This window comes from Mercenaria mercenaria, chromosome 12, assembly GCF_021730395.1.
Source record: "Mercenaria mercenaria strain notata chromosome 12, MADL_Memer_1, whole genome shotgun sequence".
Classification (NCBI taxonomy): domain Eukaryota; kingdom Metazoa; phylum Mollusca; class Bivalvia; order Venerida; family Veneridae; genus Mercenaria; species Mercenaria mercenaria.
Window position 1 is genome coordinate 28,281,936 of NC_069372.1, and position 22,404 is coordinate 28,304,339.

General features: G+C 37.1%; 1 protein-coding gene across 2 annotated transcripts in view; it reads right to left on the reverse strand.

The window, feature by feature from the left end:
• LOC123535159 (A-kinase anchor protein 1, mitochondrial-like) overlaps positions 1 to 22,404 on the reverse strand; it is a 60,514-nt gene that overhangs the window by 22,500 nt on the left and 15,610 nt on the right. For both annotated transcript variants that reach the window (XR_008366426.1, XM_053519540.1), the window contains exon 2: positions 2,187 to 3,404. Coding sequence is in view for 1 of the 2 variants with exons in the window: in XM_053519540.1 (XP_053375515.1) it covers positions 2,187 to 3,341 (1,155 nt within the window). In the remaining variant the exon portion in view is untranslated. The remainder of the gene's footprint in view (positions 1 to 2,186; positions 3,405 to 22,404) is intronic.

Genomic DNA, 22,404 nt, shown 5'->3' on the forward strand with positions numbered 1-22,404 from the left:
CTCTAAGGACCAACTGACACGACGGACAGGTGCAAAGCAATTCTCTCCCCGCTCCTCCCGCTTTTTTGAAAAGAGGCATAAAAGGGGACATAATTTTGACAAAATAAAAAAGCTAGAGTTATGCATCTTATCCTAGGAGTTCAACTCATGATACTAAAGACATGCTAGAGTTAAGTAACTTCTCCTAGGAGGTCTCCTAATGATGCCAAAGACATGTGTGACCGTTTGAAAGTTTATATGCAAAACTTTTGTGCCAATGACAACTAAAGGGTGATTACAAAAACCATTACGATTTGAAAACTTTCAAATAGTCCCAACTAAAATTGACTTGTGATATGATTTTATTATATTACCACTTTTTTGTCTGCAAATGAACAGTTTTCTTCCATACTGTAGAAAATACAATGGTTTAGACCACCAAGGTCTATTATTAGCATAAAACACACAGAAAAAATTCCTTAAATATTTGGCCTCTGACCTCCTGACCTTTATGGTAGGGGCATGGGTCTTGAAGAACCTCCCCTTCCTCCCTGACCTTTAAGGTAGTGGTATGGGTCTTGAATGTGACATCTGATTGTGGTCCTTTGAGCCAAACTATTTCAAAATCCAACAGAGTACAACAAAGTTATAGACCGAACAAAACTGTGCATGGACAGACGCACATAAGGACAGGTCTAACACTATGTGCCCCTAATTTTGATGATTGGGGCATAAAAATGCTGCAAAGTACACAAGTACAGTGACAAGACTGATAACTGGCGGAGCGTTTATGCAAATTATTTAGAATAGCTGTTGCATAATAGAGCCAGTGATAGAAGTTCAAAGTAATTTATTTTCCGTTTTTAGTACATTTTACATCATTTGGTACATTGCTGTACTGTGGCATATTGGTTTGGAAATACTACAATACATATCATAAAATCATAAGCCTTTTTAGTTGTGAGCAGAGATCACTCTGCTCTCGGCATTCTGACCCCTTAAGTGACCGAGTCATGTAGTGACCACAGGCAATCATCCTATGAAGTTTGACCAATGTACGCCCAAGCATTCTCGTATCATTGATTGGAAACCAATTAAATGATATACTAACAACAAGAGCACCGCCTTGCGGGTGCTGACGCTCATCTGATTTTTTTGTGTAATAGAAATATTGTCCTACCCATGATTTTCTCAGTCTAAAAAGGGCCATCATTCTTGCAAAAAGCAGGATAGAGTTATGTTTCTTGATGTACAGTGTCCACTTATGATGGTGAAAAACTGTTGCAAGTTTTAAAGCAATAGCTTTGATAGTTTATGAGAAAAGTTGACTTAAACATAATACTCAACCAAGAAAATGATTTTCTAAGTCCAAAAGGGGCAATAATTATTGCAAAAAGCAGGATGGAGTTATGTTTCTTGCTATACAGGTCAACTTATGATGGTGAACAAGTGTTGCAAGTTTTAAAGCAATAGCTTTGATAGTTAGGATAAAAGCTGACCTAAACATAAAACTTAACCAAGAAAACTGATTTTCTAAGTCCAAAAGGGGCCATAAATCTTGCAAAAAGCATGACAGAGTTATGTTTCTTGCTATACAGGGTCAGCTTATGATGGTGAACAAGTGTTGCAAGTTTTAAAGCAATAGCTTTGATAGTTTAGGATAAAAGCTGACTTAAACATAAAACTTAACCAAGAAAACTGATTTTCTAAGTCCAAAAGGGGCAATAAATCTTGCAAAAAGCAAGATGGAGTTATGTTGCTTGATGTACAGGGTCTGCTTATGATGGTGAACAAGTATTCCAAGTTTCAAAGCAATAGCTTTGATAGTTTAGGAGAAAAGTTGACCTAAACATAAAACTTAACCAAGAAATCTGATATTTTCTAAGTACATAAGGGGCCATAAATCTTGCAAAAAGCAAGATGGAGTTATGTTTCTTGCTATACAGGGTCAGCTTATGATGGTGAACAAGTATTCCAAGTTTCAAAGCAATAGCTTTGATAGTTTAGGAGAAAAGCTGACCTAAACATAAAACTTAACCAGGCAACGCCGACGCAGACGCCGACGCCGACGCCGACAACCGCTCAAGTGATGACAATAACTCATCATTTTTTTTCAAAAAATCAGATGAGCTAAAAACAGACAGACTGACATGAGCAAAACAATAAACACCCTCTGCTACAAAGGCGGCCATGAAAATCATACCAACCTCACTAAGATTATCACAGTTTGATGAAGAATCAGAATGGTTGTTTTCAGATGTTTTTTCGGTTTGTAAACCAGTCCGGGAACTTGGACTGGACAGCAACTGATTCGACTGGTTCTCAATTTTTGAGTCTATATTATCAGAAGCATGGAGCTGATCACTTTCAGTTCTCTCAATTTTCATTGAACTTTCAGCCTCATGAATTGTACTGCTGTTGCTGTTTGAACTTACAGGAATATTTTGTTCACAATGGTCAATTTCTGGAGGTGAGTTTAGTGATAAATTTTCATTGAGATCTGTCATATTTTCTGGTATGTCTTCATGCCATGATCGTGTTAATGGTTCAGTTTGTTGAACTGTTTGATCTTCAGGTTCACTACCAGATTCTGCTGTAATGTTCAAATCCTTCACTTCATTCTCACTATTTTCCATTTTATTTTCATTTAAAACACAATTGTCAGACACATTAGTTGGAGTGTTAAGGGATAAACTTTCTGTGTCAATTTTGTCAGTGATTTCTTGAGACATATCAGCTGTATGAGTTTGTTCTGGTTTGGGACTAGAGAACTCTGGAGCAGCTAGAACATTTTCAACTTCAATTGGTGTAATAATGGATTCTTCAATTAGTTGCAATGGGGTTTTGGCAGACTCTGAAACTTTGGAATCATCAAGAAAGTTTTCATTGAATGTTCTGTCTGAACTACAAGATTCTGTGAAAGATGATTTCACTACTGTCTCATGAATCAAATCTTCTACAGGTGCAGCTTCAACACATGTTGCATCACCAGAACCAGTCATACTCGATTCAGCATGTAAGTTCTCGGAAGCTGTATTAAAAGAATTATTATCACCTTTGCAATTAGAATGACAATCACGACCTGTCCTTTCTAAACTGCCACTTGATACTGGATTTTCACGAATATTTGAGCCACCATTCCCAGTGAGGCTGTTTAAAGCCTCAGATTTTGAAACATTGGCTGCTATCTGGCCATTATCTGAAGCAGAGCTTTCTGTCTGTGATGACAGTCTATTCTTATCTGGAGGATCTGTCAATCTTCTAGCTGCTGGCTGTTTTCTGCGCCCAAAATACCACAGTAGACCCAGCAAAGCAGTCACAGCTGGCACAGCAATTGTTACGATTGTTCTAAGGTTTGACATTTTAGTTGACCGTCATGAACAGTAATTCTGTATGATTAGCTCTATATGATAAGCTTACACTACCTGAAAAAGAAAAGTAAAGTTCAAACAATATTTCAACCAAGTTTCAAAGATTTACAGTCAACTTGTCCCCTAGTCCACTTGTCCCTGATTTGGTCATTTCGTCCCCCTCGACGTTTCAAAGTTGGTCATTTCGTCCCCCTTTTTCCGCCCCCCTTTTTTAAAGTGTACTGTATTTTTGAAGAATTTTCAAAATATGATAAATTAAGTTGTATCTTTTTTAAACAAGCAAATTCGATGAATTGGTATCCCCCACGGAATGGGTTTGTGGTGAGGAATGGCAAAAAAATATATACAGCAAAAAGTTAAGGATGTTACTAAGAAACAAATAATTTCAATAGTCAAAATCAATTTAACAGAAAATGAATGCTTTCTTTTTGTTGGGTGTGCACGTGGTCCAAATTCGAAAGCTGTAGCTTGAGAAATGTGAAAGTAGTTCACTAGATCAATTTCAAGGACAAAGTTCTTTGTACACAAAACTATGCATGTGCATAAAGTTTGAAGGCTGTAGTTTGAGAAATTTGAAAGTAGGTCACCAGGTCAATCTTAAGGTCAAAGTTTATTTCGGTACACAAAACTATGCAAGTGGTCCAAATTTGAAGGCTGTAGCTTGAGAAATGTGGAAGCAGGTCACTAGGTCAAAATCAAGGTCAAATTACACTTCAGAACACAAATCTATGCATGTGGTCCAAATTTAAAACCTGTACCTTCGAAAATGTGAAAGTAGGTCACTAGGTCAAGGTCAAAGTTTGTTTCGGTACACAATCCTATGCATGTGGTCTAAATTTGAAGCCTGTAGCTACGGAAATGTCAAAGTAGGTCACTAGGTCAATCTTAAGGTCAAAGTTCATTTCGGTACACAAAACTATGCAAGTGGTCCAAATTTGAAGGCTGTAGCTCGAGAGATGTGAAAGTAGGTCACTAGGTCAAAATCAAGGTCAAATTTTATTTCGGAACACAGAACTATGCATGAGGTCCAAATTTGAAGCCTGTACCTTCAAAAATGTGAAAGTAGGTCACTAGGTCAATGTAAAGGTCAAAGTTTGTTTCGGTACACAAAACTATGCAAGTGGTCCAAATTTGAAGGCTGTAGCTCGAGAGATGTGAAAGTAGGTCACTAGGTCAAAATGAAGGTCAAATTTTATTTCGGAACACAAAACTATGCATGTGTCCAAATTTGAAGGCTGTAGCTTGAGAAATGTGAAAGTAGGTCACTAGGTCAAAATCAAGGTCAAATTTCATTTCGGAACACGAAACTATGCATGTGGTCCAAAATTGAAGCCTGTACCTTCAAAAATGTGAAAGTAGGTCACTAGGTCAATGTCAAGGTCAAAGTTTTTTTCAGTGCATAAAACTGCATGTGGTCCAAATTTGAAGACTGTAGCTACAGAAATGTGAAAGTAGGTCCTAGGTCAAAATCAAGGTCAACTCCTGTCAAGGTTCACCTTGCCACTCAAAACCATACAGGTGGTCCAAATTTGAATGTTGTAGGTTATTGACAAGAAGATTGTTTCCCTATATAAGTCTATATGAACCATGTGACCACCAGGGCGGGGCTATATTTGACCCTAGGGGGATAATTTGAACAAACTTGGTAGAGAACCACTAGATGATGCTACATTACAAATGCCAAAGCCCTAGGCTTTGTGGTTTGGACAAGAAGATTTTCAAAGCTTTTCCCTATATAAGTCTATGTAAACCATGTGACCCCTGGGACGGGGCCATTTTTGAACCTAGGGGAATAATTTGAACAATCTTAGTAGAAGACCACTAGATGATGTCACATACAAAATATCAAAGCCCTAGGCTCTGTGGTTTTGAACAAGAGGTTTTTAGAAGTTTTTCCCTATATAAGTCTATATAAACCATGTGACCTCCGGGGCGGGGCCAAATTAGAACCCAGGGAAATAATTTGAATCATCTTGGTAGAGGACCACTAGATGATGCTTCATACCAAATATCAAAGCCCTAGGCTCTGTGGTTTTGGACAAAAAGATTTCAAAGTTTTTCCCTATATAAATCTATGTAAATTATAGAAATAAACAAAGGGCCATAACTCACTAAACAAGAAGCTGCGTTCAATAAACGCTTGATGCCCCCGGTTGCATCCTTGTCGATACAAAGCAACCTAAGTCCAAAAACGAGGTCAAGTTCAAGGTCAAACTGAGGTCAGATGATGTCTGAAGATAGGAATGGTCACAGGTTACATCTGCATTAGTATCAAGTCATTCTAGTAAGGTGTATTGATGTTAGACAAAACGGTCCCATTTGGTTAACGAAGAGATGGCCCATATAAAGCAATCAAGTCCAAAAGGAGGTCAAGTTCAAGGTCAAGCTGAGGTCAGATGATGTCTGAAGATGAGGAATAGTCACAGGTTACATCTGCATTAGTATCAAGTCATTCTAGTAAAGGGTATTGATGCCAGACGAAACAGTCCCATTTGGTTAACCAAAAGATGGCCCATATAAAGCAATCAAGTCCAAAACGAGGTCAAGTTCAAGGTCAAACTGAGGTCAGGTGATGTCTGAAGATGAGAAATGGTCACAGGTTACATCTGCATTAGAATCAATTCATTCTTGTAAGCAGTATTGATGCTAGACGAAACAGTCCCATTTGGTTAACCAAGAGATGGCCCATATAAAGCAACTTAAGTCCAAAATGTGGTCAAGGTCAAGCTCAAACTGAGGTCAGGTGATGTCTGATGATGGGGAATGGTCACAAGTTACATCTGCATTAGTATCAAGTCATTCTAGTAAGGGGTACTGATGCTAGACAAAACGGTCCCATTTGGTTAACCAAGAGATGGCCCATATAAAGCAACCTAAGTCCAAAATGAGGTCAAGGTCAAACTGAGGTCAGGTGATGTCTGAAGATGGGGAATGGTCACAGGTTACATCTGCCTTAGTATAAAGTCATTCTAGTAAGGGGTATTGATGCTAGACGAAACGGTCCCATTTGGTTAACCTTTAAGTCTTACAGACGGACAGGACAATCACTATATGCCTCCCGCATCAGTAGATGCCGGGGGCATAAAAATTATTGAACCTGTCTGATTTTCAGGGGGACACAACTAGGGTACCAATACATCATTCTGACAAAGTTTGGTCAAAATCCCTCTGGTAGTTTCTGAGATGTAATAACGAAAAATTGTTAACGGACGGACAGACGGAAGGACGACGGACCACAGACGCAGAGTGATTTGAATAGAAACAAGAGATCACAGAGTGATCTTGGCGCCCACCAATGTGCCATTTTTGAGAATTCCAAATTTTAAGACTTATTGACTAGCTCAAGGTCAAATTTCATTTCCGTACAAAACACTGTGCATGTGGTCAAAATTCGAAACCTGTAGCTTAAGAAATGTGAAAGTAGGCCACTATATCAATTTCAAGGACAAAGTTCTTTGTACACAAAACTATGTATGTGCATAAAGTTTAAAGGCTGTAGTTTGATAAATTTGAAAGTAGGTCACTAGGTCAATCTTAAGGTCAAAGTTTATTTTGGTACACAAAACTATGCAAGTGGTCCAAATTTGAAGGCTGTAGCTTTAGAAATGTGAAAGTAGGTCACTAGGTCAAAATCAAGGTCAAATTACACTTCAGAATACAAATCTATACATCGAGGGCTTAGAGCGAAACTAGTCTAAGTGTATATAGAAATAGAAGCAGATAGACTAGTTTCGCTCTGAGCCCTCGACATGTGGTCCAAATTTAAAACCTGTGTATTCAAAAATGTGAAAGTAGGTCACCAGGTCAATGTCAAGGTCAAAGTTTGCTTCGGTACACAATCCTATGCATGAACGTCTAAATTTGAAACCTGTACCTACAGAAATGTGAAAGTAGGTCACTAGGTCAATCTTAAGGTCAAAGTTCGTTTCGGTACACAAACCTATGCAAGAGGTCCATATTTGATGACTGTAGCTCGAGAAATGTGAAAGTAAGTAACTAGGTCAAAATCAAGGTCAAATTTTATTTTGGAACACAGAACTTGGCATGTGGTCCAAATTTGAGGCCTGTACCTTCAATAATGTGAAAGTAGGTCACTAGGTCAATGTAAAGGTCAAAGTTTCTTTCGGTACACAAAATTATGCATGTGAATTTGAAGGCTGTAGCTTGAGAAATGTGAAAGTAGGTCACTAGGTCAAAATGAAGGTCAAATTTCATTTCGGAACACAAAACTATGCATGTGATCCAAATTTGAAGGCTGTAGCTTGAGAAATGTGAAAGTAGGTCACTAGGTCAAAATCAAGGTCAAATATCATTTCGAAACACGAAACTATGCATGTGGTCCAAATTTGAAGCCTGTACCTTCAAAAATGTGAAAGTAGGTACTAGGTCAATATCAAGGTCAAAGTTTTTTTCAGTGCACAAAACTATGCATGTGGTCCAAATTTGAAGGCTGTAGCTACAGAAATGTGAAAGTAGGTCACTAGGTCAAAATCAAGGTCAACTCCTGTCAAGGTTCACCTTGCCACTCAAAACCATACAGGTGGTCCAAACTTAAATGTTGCAGGTTATTGACAAAAAGATTTTAAAAGCTTTTCCCTATATAAGTCTATATGAACCATGTGACCCCCAGGACAGGGCCATAATTGACCCTAGGGGATGATTTGAACAAACTTGGTAGAGAACCACTAGATGATGCTACATGTACAAATGCCAAAGCCCTAGGCTTTGTGGTTTGGACAAGAAGATTTTCAAAGTCTTTCCCTATATAAGTCTATGTAAACAATGTGACCCCCGGGGCGGGGCCATATTTGACCCTAGGGGAATAATTTGAACAATCTTAGTAGAAGACCACTAGATAATGTCGCATACAAAATATCAAAGCCCTAGGCCCTGTGTTTTTGAATAAGAGGTTTTTCAAAGTTTTTCCCTATATAAGTCTATATAAACCATGTGACCCCTGGGGCGGGGCCATATTAGACCCCAGGGAAATAATTTGAATCAGTTTGGTAGAGGACCACTAGATGATGCTTCATACCAAATATCAAAGCTCTAGGCTCTGTGGTTTTGGACAAGAAGATTTTCAAGTTTTTCCCTATATAAATCTATGTAAATTATAGAAATAAACAAAGGGCCATAACTCACTAAAGAATTGTTGAACCAGTCTGATTTTCAGGGGGACACAAATAGGGTACCAATACATCATTCTGACAAAGTTTGGTCAAAATCCCCCTGGTAGCTTCTGAGGAGATGCGATAACGAGAAATTGTTAACGGAAGGACGGACGTCGGACCATGGACGCAGAGTGATTTGAATAGCCCACCATCTGATGATGGTGGGCTAATAAAAATGTGGGGGGCGGGGGGATTCATTATTCTACGCCATATACCTTTTTAAGCTATGAGCATCACAAACAAAAAATCAACTATATCGGCTATTTCAAGGGCTGTAACTCTGTAATAAGCTCTAAGATTCTCAAGAAGAATGATAAGTGTGCAAGATCACATCATGATAAAGACTCAAGCACGGTACAAATCTGTAGATTTTTGAACAATTAAAGGGAAATAATTCTAAGGAAAATTGACCAACAAAAAAACTATGCATGTGGTCCAAATTTGAAGGCTGTAGCTACAGAAATGTGAAAGTAGGTCACTAGGTCAAAATCAAGGTCAACTCCTGTCAAGGTTCACCTTGCCACTCAAAACCATACAGGTGGTCCAAACTTAAATGTTGCAGGTAATTGACAAAAAGATTTTAAAAGCTTTTCCCTATATAAGTCTATATGAACCATGTGACCCCCAGACAGGGCCCATAATTGACCCTAGGGGATGATTTAAAACAAACTTGGTAGAGAACCACTAGATGATGCTACATGTACAAATGCCAAAGCCCTAGGCTTTGTGGTTTGGACAGAAGATTTTCAAAGTCTTTCCCTATATAAGTCTATGTAAACAATGTGACCCCCGGGGCGGGGCCATATTTGACCCGGGGGAATAATTTGAACAATCTTAGTAGAAGACCACTAAAAAATTTTCCATACAAAATATCAAAGCCCTAGGCCTGTGTTTTTGAATAGAGGTTTTTCAAAGTTTTTTCCCCTATATAAGTCTTAAAAAAACCATGTGACCCCTGGGGGGGGGCCCATATTAACCCCGGGGAAATTTAATTGAATCAGTTTGGTATAGGACCACTAGATGAATGCTTCATACCAAAAAATCAAAGCTCTAGGCTCTGTGGTTTTGGACAAGAAGATTTTCAAGTTTTTTCCCTATATAAATCTATGTAAATTATAGAAATAAACAAAGGGCCATAACTCACTAAGAATTGTTGAACCATCTGATTTTCGGGGGGACACAAATAGGGCCCAAATTTACATCATTCTGACAAAGTTTGGTCAAAATCCCCCGGGTAGTTTCTGAGGAGATGCGATAACGAGAAATTGTTAACGGAAGGACGGACGTCGGACCATGGACGCAGAGTGATTTGAATAGCCCACCATCTGATGATGGTGGGCTAATAAAAATGTGGGGGGCGGGGGGATTCATTATTCTACGCCATATACCTTTTTAAGCTATGAGCATCACAAACAAAAAATCAACTATATCGGCTATTTCAAGGGCTGTAACTCTGTAATAAGCTCTAAGATTCTCAAGAAGAATGATAAGTGTGCAAGATCACATCATGATAAAGACTCAAGCACGGTACAAATCTGTAGATTTTTGAACAATTAAAGGGAAATAATTCTAAGGAAAATTGACCAACAAAAAACAAGAGGGCCAAGATGGCCCTAGGTCGCTCACCTAAGAAACACTCCATAACAGTGTAAAACATGTTTGACCTAGTGATTTTCATGGAAACAAAATTTCTGACCAATTTTCATTAAGATTGGACCAAAAAAATGGTCTCTTGCGATAAAACAAGCATTTTTTAGATATGACCTAGTTTTTGAACCTAGATGCCCATGTTCAAACTCGACCTAGATTTTATCAAGGCAATCATTCTGACCAAAATTCATGAAGATCAACTGACCAAAAGGGCCAAGATGGCCCTAGTCGCTCACCTAAGAAACACCCATAACGTGAAAAAACATGTTTGACCGGTGATTTCATGGAAACAAATATTCTGACCAATTTTCATTAAAAATTGGACCAAAAAATTGGTCTCTTGCGAAAAAAACAAGCATTTTCTTAGATATGACCTAGTTTTTGACCCTAGATGACCCATGTTCAAACTCGCCCTTTAGATTTTATCAAGGCAATCATTCTGACCAAAATTCATGAAGATCAATTGAAAATACAGCCTCTATCACATACACAAGTTTTTTCTTTGATTTGACCAAGTGACCTAGTTTTTGACCTCAGATGACCCAAAATTCAATTCGACCTAGATTTCATTAAGGCAATCATCCTGACCAAACTTCATAAATCAATTGAAAAAAAACAGCCTCTTTCGCATACACAAGATTTTTTTAATTTGACCTAGTGACCTAGTTTTTAAATCTCAGATAAACCAAATTCAAACTCGACCCTAGATTTCATCAAGGCAATCACTCTGACCAAATTTCATGAAGATAAATTTGGGAAAACTACATCCTCATTGCATACACAATGTTTTGTCTTCGATTTGACCTAGTGACCAAAATTTTTTGACCCCAGATGACCCATTTTCGAACTCACCTAATTTTATCAAGGTAATCATTCTGGCTAAATTTCATGAAGATCAGTTGAAAAATACAGCCTCTATCACATACACAAGTTTTTCCTTGATTTGACCTAGTGACCTATTTTTTGACCCGATATGACCCATTTTCGAACCGGCCTAGTTTTTCATCAATGCAATCATTCTGACCAATATTCATGAAGATCAATTGAAAAATACAGCCTCTATCGCTTTACACAAGGTTTTTCTTTGATTTGACCTAGTGACCTAGTTTTTGACCCAAGATGACCCTTTTCGAACTCGGCCTAGATTTCTTTAAAGGTTATCATTCTGACCAATATTCATGAAGAATATTTGAAAAATACAGCCTCTATCGCATACACAAGGTTTTTCTTGATTTGACCTAGGACCTAGTTTTTGACCCAAGATGACCCATTTTCGAACTTGGCCTAGATTTCATCAAGGCAATCATTCTGACCAATATTCATGAAGATCAATTGAACAAGAGGGCCAAGAAGGCCCTAGGTCGCTCACCTAAGAAACACACCATAACAGTGTAAAACATGTCTGACCTAGTGATTTCATGGAAACAAATATTCTGACCAATTTTCATTAAGATGGACCAAAAAATTGGTCTCTTGCGATAAAACAAGCATTTTCTTAGATATGACCTAGTTTTTGACCCTAGATGACCCATGTTCAAACTCGACCTAGATTTTATCAAGGCAATCATTCTGACCAAAATTCATGAAGATCAATTGAAAAATACAGCCTCTATCGCATACACAAGATTTTTCTTTAATTTGACCTAGTGACCTAGTTTTTGACCTCAGATAACCCATATTCAAACTCGACCTAGATTTCATCAAGGCAATCACTCTGACCAAATTTCATGAAGATCAATTGAAAAATACATCCTCTATTGCATACACAATGTTTTTCTTCGATTTGACCTAGTGACCTAGTTTTTGATCCCAGATGACCCATTTTGAACTCGGCCTAGATTTTATCAAGGTAATCATTCTGGCTAAATTCCATGAAGATCAGTTGAAAAATACAGCCTCTATTGCATACACAAGGTTTTCTTTGATTTGACCTAGTGACCTAGTTTTTGACCCCAGATGACCCATTTTCGATTTTGGTCTAAATTTCATCAAGGTAATCATTCTGACCAAAATTCATGAAGATCAATTGAAAAATACAGCCTCTATCGCATACACAAAGGTTTTTCCTTGATTTGACCTAGTGACCTAGTTTTTGAACCCAGATGACCCATTTTCGAACTCGGCCTAGATTTCAACAAGGTAATCATTCTGACCAAAATTCATGAAGATCAATTGAAAAATACCGCCTCTATCGCATACACAAGGTTTTTCTTTGATTTGACCTAGTGACCTAGTTTTTGACCCAAGATGACCCATTTTTGAACTCGGCCTAGATTTCATCAAGGTTATCATTCTGACCAATATTCATGAAGAATAATTGAAAAATACAGCCTCTATCGCATACACAATGTTTTTTCTTTGATTTGACCTAGTGACCTAGTTTTTGACCCCAGCTGACCCCTTTATGAACTCGGCCTAGATTTCATCAAGGGAATCATTCTGAAAAATATTCATGAAGATCAATTGAAAAATACAGCCTCTATCGCATACACAAGGTTTTTCTTTGATTTGACCTAGTGACCTAGTTTTTGACCCGAGATGACCCATTTTCGAACTCAGCCTAGATTTCATCAAGGTAATCATTCTGACCAAAACTCATGAAGAATAATTGAAAAATACAGCCTCTATCGCATACACAATGTTTTTCTTTGATTTGACCTAGTGACCTAGTTTTTGACCCCAGCTGACCCCTTTTTTGAACTCGGCCTAGATTTCATCAAGGGAATCATTCTGAAAAATATTCATGAAGATCAATTGAAAAATACAAGCCTCTATCGCATACACAAGGTTTTTCTTTGATTTGACCTAGTGACCTAGTTTTTGACCCGAGATGACCCATTTTCGAACTCGGCCTAGATTTCATCCAGGTAATCAATCTGACCAAGTTTCATGAAGATCAGTTGAAAAATACAGCCTCTATCGCATACACAAGCTAAATGTTGACAGACAGACGACAGACAGACGACAGACAGACGACAGACGCCGGACATCGAGCGATCAGAAAAACTCACCTGAGCATTGCTCAGGTGAGCTAAAAATACAGCCTCTATCGCATACACGTTTTTCTTTGATTTGACCTAGTGACCTAGTTTTTGACCCAAGATGACCCATTTTCGAACTCGGCCTAGATTTCATCATGGTTATCATTCTGACCAATATTCATGAAGATTAATTGAAAAATACAGCCTCTATCGCATACACAAGGTTTTTCTTTGATTTGACCTAGTGACCTAGTTATTGACCCGAGATGACCCATTTTCGAACTCGGCCTAGATTTCATAAAGGTAATCATTCTGACCAAGTTTCATGAGGATCAGTTGAAAAATACAGCCTCTATGGCATACACAAGCTAAATGTTGACGGACGACAGACGACAGAAGACAGATAGACGACGGACATCGAGCGATCAGAAAAACTCACCTGAGCATTGAGCTAAAAATACAGCCTCTATCACATACAGAAGTTTTTTCTTTGATTTGACCAAGTGACCTAGTTATTGACCTCAGATGACCCATATTCAAATTTGATCTAGATTTCATTAAGGCAATCAACCTGACCAAATTTCATAAAAATCAATTGAAAAAAACAGTCTCTATCACATACACAAAATTTTTCTTTAATTTGACCTAGTGACCTACTTTTTGACCTCAGATAACCCATATTCAAAATCGACCTAGATTTCATCCAGGCAATCACTCTGACCAAATTTCATTAAGATCAATTGAACAAGAGCTGTCCGTAAGACAGCCAAGCTCGACTATTCGAAATATTGTCACAGAAGCAGGAAATTATTACCCAAAATGTTAAATATCAAAAGAGTTTTAAGTTCGAAACGGGACATAATTTGACCAAAATGCATATCAGAGTTATGGGACTTGATGCTATCAACTAGTTTAATAACCCCGAAGAAACATGTTAAGTTTCAATTCCATATCTGCATTAGTTTTGGAGATAGTAACTTGCATGTAAAACTTTAACCAGAATTTTCTAAGTCCAAAAGGGGGCATAATTTGCTCAAAATACATGTTAAGAGTTATGGAACTTGACCAAGTGAGGTTGGTAACTGACCTAGAAAAAGAATAAATAAGTTTCAAAGCTATATGCCTTTTGGTAATAGCTGTATGTACTTGCACGCAAAACTTTAACCAGGATTTTCTAAGTCCAAAAGGGGGCATAATTTGCCCAAAATACATGTCAGAGTTATGGGACTTGATTCTATCAACTAGTTTTATAACCCCGAAGACACATGTGAAGTTTCAATTTAATATCTGCATTAGTTTTGGAGATAGTAACTTGCATGTAAAACTTTAACCAGGATTTTCTAAGTCCAAAAGGGGCATAATTTGCTCAAAATACATGTCAGAGTTATGGGACTTGACCCAGTGAGGTAGGTAATTGATCTAGAAAAAGAAAAAATAAGTTTTCAAATCAATATGCCTTTTAGTAATGGCTGTATGTACTTGCACGCAAAACTTAAACCAGAATTTTCTAAGTCCAAAAGGGGGCATAATTTGCTCAAAATACATGTTAAGAGTTATGGAACTTGACCAAGTGAGGTTGGTAACTGACCTAGAAAAAGAATAAATAAGTTTCAAAGCTATATGCCTTTTGGTAATAGCTGTATGTACTTGCACGCAAAACTTTAACCAGGATTTTCTAAGTCCAAAAGGGGCATAATTTGCCCAAAATACATGTCAGAGTTATGGGACTTGATTCATCAACTAGTTTTTTATAACCCCGAAGACACATGTGAAGTTTCAATTTAATATCTGCATTAGTTTTGGAGATAGTAACTTGCATGTAAAACTTTAACCAGGATTTTCTAAGTCCAAAAGGGGCATAATTGCTCAAAATACATGTCAGAGTTATGGGACTTGACCCAGTGAGGTAGATAATTGATCTAGAAAAAGAAAAAATAAGTTTCAAATCTATATGCCTTTTAGTAATAGCTGTATGTACTTGCACGCAAAACTTTAACCAGGATTTTCTAAGTCCAAAAGGGGGCATAATTTGCCCAAAATACATGTCAGAGTTATGGGACTTGATTCTATCAACTAGTTTTATAACCCCGAAGACACATGTGAAGTTTCAATTCAATATCTGCATTAGTTTTAGAGATAGTAACTTGCATGTAAAACTTTAACCAGAATTTTCTAAGTCCAAAAGGGGGCATAATTTGCTCAAAATACATGTTAGAGTTATGGAACTTGACCCAGTGAGGTTGGTAATTGACCTAGAAAAAGAATAAATAAGTTTCAAAGCTATATGCCTTTAAATGATAGCTGTATGTACTTGCATGCAAAAACTTTACCAAGGTGTGACGCCGACGCCGACGCCAGGGTGAGTAGAATAGCTAGACTATTCTTTGAATAGTCGAGCTAAAAATACATCCTCTATTGCATACACAAGGTTTTTCTTTGATTTGACCTAGTGACCTAGTTTTTGACCCGAGATGACCCATTTTCGAACTTGGCCTAGATTTCATCAAGTTTATCATTCTGACCAATATTCATGAAGATTAAATAAAAAATACAGTCTCTATCGCATACACAAGGTTTTTCTTTGATTTGACCTAGTGACCTAGTTTTTGACCCGAGATGACCCACTTTCGAACTCGGCCTAGATTTCATCAAGGTTATCATTCTAACCAATATTCATGAAGATTAATTGAAAAATACAGCCTCTATCGCATACACAAGCTAAATGTTGACAGACGACGGACGACAGACGACAGACGACAGACGACGGACGACGGACGCCGGACATCGAGCGATCAGAAAAACTCACCTGAGCATTGCTCAGGTGAGCTAAAAATACAGCCTCTATCGCATACACAAGGTTTTTACGTGATATGACCTAGTGACCTAGTTTTTGATCCGAGATGACCCATTTTCGAACTCGGCCTAGATTTCATCAAGGTTATAATTCTGACCAAAATTCATGAAGATCAATTGAAAAATACAGCCTCTATCGCATACACAAGGTTTTTCTTTGATTTGACCTAGTGACCTAGTTTTTGACCCAAGATGACCCATTTTCGAATTCGGCCTAGATTTCATCAAGGTAATCATTCTGACCAAAATTCATGAAGATCAATTGAAAAATACAGCCTCTATCGCAAACACAACGTTTTTCTTTGATTTGACCTTGTGACCTAGTTTTTGACCCGAGATGACCCATTTTCAAACTCGGCCTAGATTTCATCAAGGTTATCATTCTGACCAATATTAATGAAGAAGAATTGAACAAGAGATCACAGAGTGATCTTGGCGCCCACCAATGTGCCATTTTTGAGTGTTCCAAATTTTAAGACTTACTGACTACCTCAAGGTCAAATTTCATTTCCGTACACAACACTGTGCATGTGGTCCAAATTCGAAAGCTGTAGCTTGAGAAATGTGAAAGTAGGTCACCCGGTCAATGTCAAGGTCAAAGTTTGTTTCGGTACACAATCCTATGCATGTGGTCTAAATTTGAAGCCTGTAGCTACAGAAATGTGAAAGTAGGTCACTAGGTCAATCTTAAGGTCAAAGTTCATTTTGGTACACAAAACTATGCAAGTGGTCCAAATTCGAAAGCTGTAGCTTGAGAAATGTGAAAGTAGGTCACCCGGTCAATGTCAAGGTCAAAGTTTGTTTCGGTACACAATCCTATGCATGTGGTCTAAATTTGAAGCCTGTAGCTACAGAAATGTGAAAGTAGGTCACTAGGTCAATCTTAAGGTCAAAGTTCATTTCGGAATACAAAACTATGCATGCGGTCCAAATTTGAAGCCTGTACCTTAAATATGTGAAAGTAGGTCACTAGGTCACTGTAAAAGGTCAAAGTTCATTTTGGTACAAAAAAACTATGCAAGTGGTCCAAATTTGAAGGCTGTAGCTTGAGAAATGTAAAAGTAGGTCACTAGGTCAAAATCATGGTCAAATTCTATTTCGGAATACAAAACTATGCATGTGGTCCAAATTTGAAGCCTGTACCTTAAAAATGTGAAAAGTAGTCACTAGGTCAATGTGAAGGTCAAAGTTTTTTTCGTACACAAAACTATGCATGTGGTCCAAATTTGAAGGCTGTAGCTTGAGAAATGTGAAAGTAGGTCACTATGTCAAAATCAATGTCAAATTTCACTTTGAAACACGGTACTATGCATATGGTCCAAATTTGACGCCTGTACCTTCAAAAATGTGAAAGTAGGTCACTAGGTCAAAATCAAGGTCAAAGTTTTTTCCAGTGCACAAAACTATGCATGTGGTCCAAATTTGAAGGCTGTAGCTACAGAAATGTGAAAGTAGGTCACAAGGTCAAAATCAAGGTCAACTCATGTCAAGGTTCATCTTGCCACTCAAAAATATACATGTGGTCCAAATTTGAATGTTGTAGTTATTGACAAGAACATTTTAAAAGCTTTTCCCTATATAAGTCTATATGAACCATGTGACCCCCGGGGCGGGGCCATTTTTGACCCTAGGGCGATAATTTGAACAAACTTGGTAAAGAACCACTAGATGATGCTACATTACAAGTATCAAAGCCTTAGGCTTTGTGGTTTGGACAAGAGATTTTCAAAGTTTTTCCTTATATAAGTCTATGTAAACCATATGACCCCCAGGGCGGGGCCATATTTGACCCTAGGAGTAAAATATGAACAATCTTAGTTGAAGACCACTAGATGATGTCACATACAAAATATCAAAGCCCTAGGCCCAGTGGTTTTGGACAAGGGGTTATTCAAAGTTTTTCCCTATATAAGTCATTATAAACTATGTGACCCCCAGGGCGGGGCCATATTTGACCCCAGAGAAATAATTTGAATCATCTTGGTAGAGGACCACTAGATGATGCTTCAAACCAAATATCAAAGCCCTAGGCTCTGTGGTTTTGGACAAGAAGGTTTTCAAAGTTTTTCCCTATATAAATCTATGTAAAATATAGAAATAAACAAAGGGCCATAACTCACTCATAAATTGTTGAACCAGTCTGATTTTCAGGGGGACACAACTAGGGTACCAAAACATCATTCTGACAAAGTTTGGTCAAAATCCCCCCAGTAGTTTCTGAGGAGATGCGATAACGAGAAATTGTTAACGGACGGACGGACGGACGGAATGACGGACGGACGGACCACGGACGCAGAGTGATTTTAATAGCCCACCATCTGATGATGGTGGGCTAAAAATACAGCCTCTATCGCATACACAAGGTTTTTCTTTGATTTGATCTAGTGACCTAGTTTTTGACCCGAGATGACCCATTTTCGAACTCGGCCTAGATTTCATCAAAGTTATCATTCTGACCAATATTCATGAAGATTAAATGAAAAATACAGCCTCTATCGCATACACAAGGTTTTTCTTTGATTTGACCTAGTGACCTAGCTTTTGACCAGAGATGACCCATTTTCGAACTCGGCCTAGATTTCATCAAGGTAATCATTCTGACCAATATTCATGAAGATTAATTGAAAAATACAGCCTCTATCGCATACACAAGCTAAATGTTGACAGACAAGGGACGACAGGTGACGGACACCGGACATCGAACGATCAGAAAAACTCACCTGAGCATTGCTCAGGTGAGCTAAAAATGACAGGCATCTTCAAAGTATGTTGGTTCATATGTATTTCAAGTTTCATGAAATTCTACCAGCTTGTTACTGAGAAATGGCTGCAGATGTGGATTTTTCATTAGATCAAGGGCAATAACTCTAAGGGAAATTGACCAATCAAAAAAAAAAATGACGGGCATCATCATAGTATGTTGGTGCATGTTTATTTCAAGTTTTATGAAATTCTACCCGACAGTTACTGAGAAATGGCTGCGGACAGACATTTTTGGGCATTTTTCATTAAATCAAGGGCAATTACTCCAAGGGAAATTGACCAATAAAAAAAAACTTAACGGGCATCATCGCAGTATGTTGGTTCATGTTTATTTCAAGTTTCATGAAATTCTACCTGCTAGTTACTGAGAAATGGCTGCGGATGGACACACAGACAGATGGACACATTGACAACGCCATTTCAATACCCCCCTCCCGATTTCATCGGCGGGGGATAATAAGTATATTTAATGTTAAAAATATACATAAGGTTTCGTTTGTTTCAAGAACTTTTTTTTTGTTTCAAAAATGATCGATTTTATTAATAAAGAGGATTTTCTGTTGTTGCTTTTTTTCCTGTTTTTTGTGTGTTTTTGTTTTGTTTTTTTTTTTGTAAATTTGCTACATTGAACATGGTTGTTTCTTAATATTCATATTTGATGCTGCTTATTTTCAAATTCTTGAATAAGATTAAACTTTTTTATAACATATAATTTCCTCAATCCAATCAACTATTAACAAATTTTATTCAGTCAATCAACACCTTCTCATGCAATTAAATACCATTAACACCTTCCAATCAGCCCAATCAACGACTTTTAATGTGATTAGTAACCTTTAACACCTTTCGTATATAGGTATAGGCTCATTCTACTTTTTTTTTAAACTCCTGTCCTCCGACTTTTGAAGTATTGGTTTTTTTTATTTTAATGATAAAAATGAATATAAAGCCTGTTTGTTACCTTTAGTAATACCATACATGCCATAATTTTTCCGGACCTTTCCGGGATTCCGAGTTAAAATTTCCGGAATTTTTACCGTTTGTCCGGGACATACACCGTGACATTAGTATTCGTCTGTTTCATGCATAAATATCATAAAATTATATGCAGTTTCCGGAGATAAACATTGTTCCCTCGCTTAGGAATAATTTGTTGCAAATGTCGTCTAGCTTTCTAAGGGAGGTAAATAGGGTAATTTACGTCTATAGTTCGGCACGTGAATTGGTTGCGTTACCGTGGTGAACTGAATTGGGAGACTTGCTATATACGAAGAATTAACCTGGTCATCGTGATTTAGAATCCAGCTTATTTGGTATCTTTTTAAAGCTTAAAAGTTTACCTAATCATTAATAAAATGGAATCCTCAAAGGAATGAAATAAATCTTGTAGATAAAATCTATATAAAATATTTCAATTTCCAAGGACCAGCCAGCAAAGGCATTCAATAACAAAAGTTTAATTTAGAATATGTGTGACAATCAATCTTCATTTTGAAAGATTACAACCTTTTAAAACAATTATCATTTAATTGACCGTTATCAGCCATTTCTTCCAATCAAGGCTACATGTAGCTTCACCGCCTACGTGCTAACAACAACGAGATTTTCGGCTATTGTTCCTAATATTAAATTATCATAAAACTGTTATTGATCACATAATTTTGTCAATTTATAATCAGGGTCATCAAAATAGCTGACTGTAAATTAATCTGGGTCATCAAAAGATCGCAGTGGGCAATGTGAATGGTGATCGGAGCTAGCTTAATCATGCTCGAGGGCATGAAACTGATTATCGGATAATTAGGAATAAACAATGCAACACCGGTGACTGTTTATTGTGTTTTATTCATGTAAAATTCAACAATTTATAGGCAAAAAAACTAGTTTTTTGGGGGGTTATTTTTGTTTTTCTGTATTTTTAATTTTCCGGGACATTTCAACACTGTCCGGGACACCGGGACGAGTATGTGATTTCCGGGACAATCCCGGACAATTCGGGACATATGACATGTATAAGTAATACATATGTGACAGATATCAGTTGTTTATTTTTGTATTGTATTTCTAATTAAAACTTTCTTTTGTTATGACCAGGGATAAGGATTTATTGCACTCTATTTTCTTACTAGTTATGATTCTTAAGTTAAGTTAATTATTATATTATCTTTTTATTACTAAATGTACTGTACGCATTTATTTTATTTTATTTCAGTTAATTATCTTATAATTTCAGTATATTTCTTTCATTATTTTAACCAACCTAATTATTTAGAGTTAACCATTTCCAATATAACTCCTTCAAAACTCAAGATATTAAACTTTACCAATTTTCAAAGTCAAAGGTATCATAAAAAAATAAAAAATGCTTCATATACTGCCAATTTCAGAAAAGCTCGCCGAATGGGCATTTACATCAAACGCAGGTAGTAAATGACGTAGCTGTCACTCTAGTAATCGGTGAGAGGGTAATTTGATGACGCTTGTAGTTTGCCCCGCCCAACCGTATATTTCTATCGGTCGCAGTGAAAATTACAAAAGTGAAATATTACGGGAGTTTATTTCAGGATTACAATATATACATACATGTGCATGTACACATACGCAGCATATACACTTAAAACTATTTACATCATACATGTGATAAGTTCAGAATCCCAAAACTGGAGGTTTGCCCTTTTTCAGCTGGAGTTGGGGTCTCAAAACTGGAGGTTTTTCAACGACATAAATTAAGCGCGCGGACACATAACTTACAGGCAAAATCCAACATTTTTGGCCACACAATAATGTATATAAGTCTACACCAGAAGAAACAATCCTCATAACTCTTGATTTGAATTTTGACAGAGCTATGCCAATTTTTAACTTCATTTTTTTTTTTTGTTGAAGTTTTATATACTGTCTAATATCTCTGTTGCATTCAAAGCTACTGACTATTATGCCCCTTTTACTGGCAAAGCTTCAATTGCCCCTTTTACTAGCAAAGCTTTAATTCCGAGTCAATCACTGAGAAAAGTCGAGCATGCTATCTTACAGAAGCTCCCTCTTGTTCTAACTTTAAACTTTCTTAACAGATTAAATTTGTAGAAACAAAGTCTCAATTGGGTCTGAAATGAAGGTGAACATGCATTAACATTATTCTACCCGAGGACTTCAAAAAAAACAAAAACGAAGCTCTAAATTGGTCTGAACACAACTCATAAATTAAGTAAATTCCTTACCCCACCCACTTTTGTATAAAAATACTGATGATTTTGACATGAAAAATAGAAAACAGAAATGCATCAACGTGTATTTACCCTTACCAAAATAATGTAGATTGATGTTATCAAATAAATGAGTGTGTGTTTTCATCCAATTTTCAATGAAATATGTCCGATTTAGTAGCAAATTAATTTGGTAAACAATGGAAGAAAATGGCGTAACTCCATAAGGGGAAATAACACTCCTGTTCTAAAAATAGTAATGGGTCGGTTTTACTGAGCAAAATTTTTCTTTGAATAATCAAATTCATTTCAGTTGGGAATTATTTCTTATGACTGGGAGTTTTTTGCTTCAAACTGGTAAAAACTGGAGCTTAAGGCATTGAGAATGGGCAGATCAGGGTTCGAATTTAGCCATATTTTCTACTTGCATTTT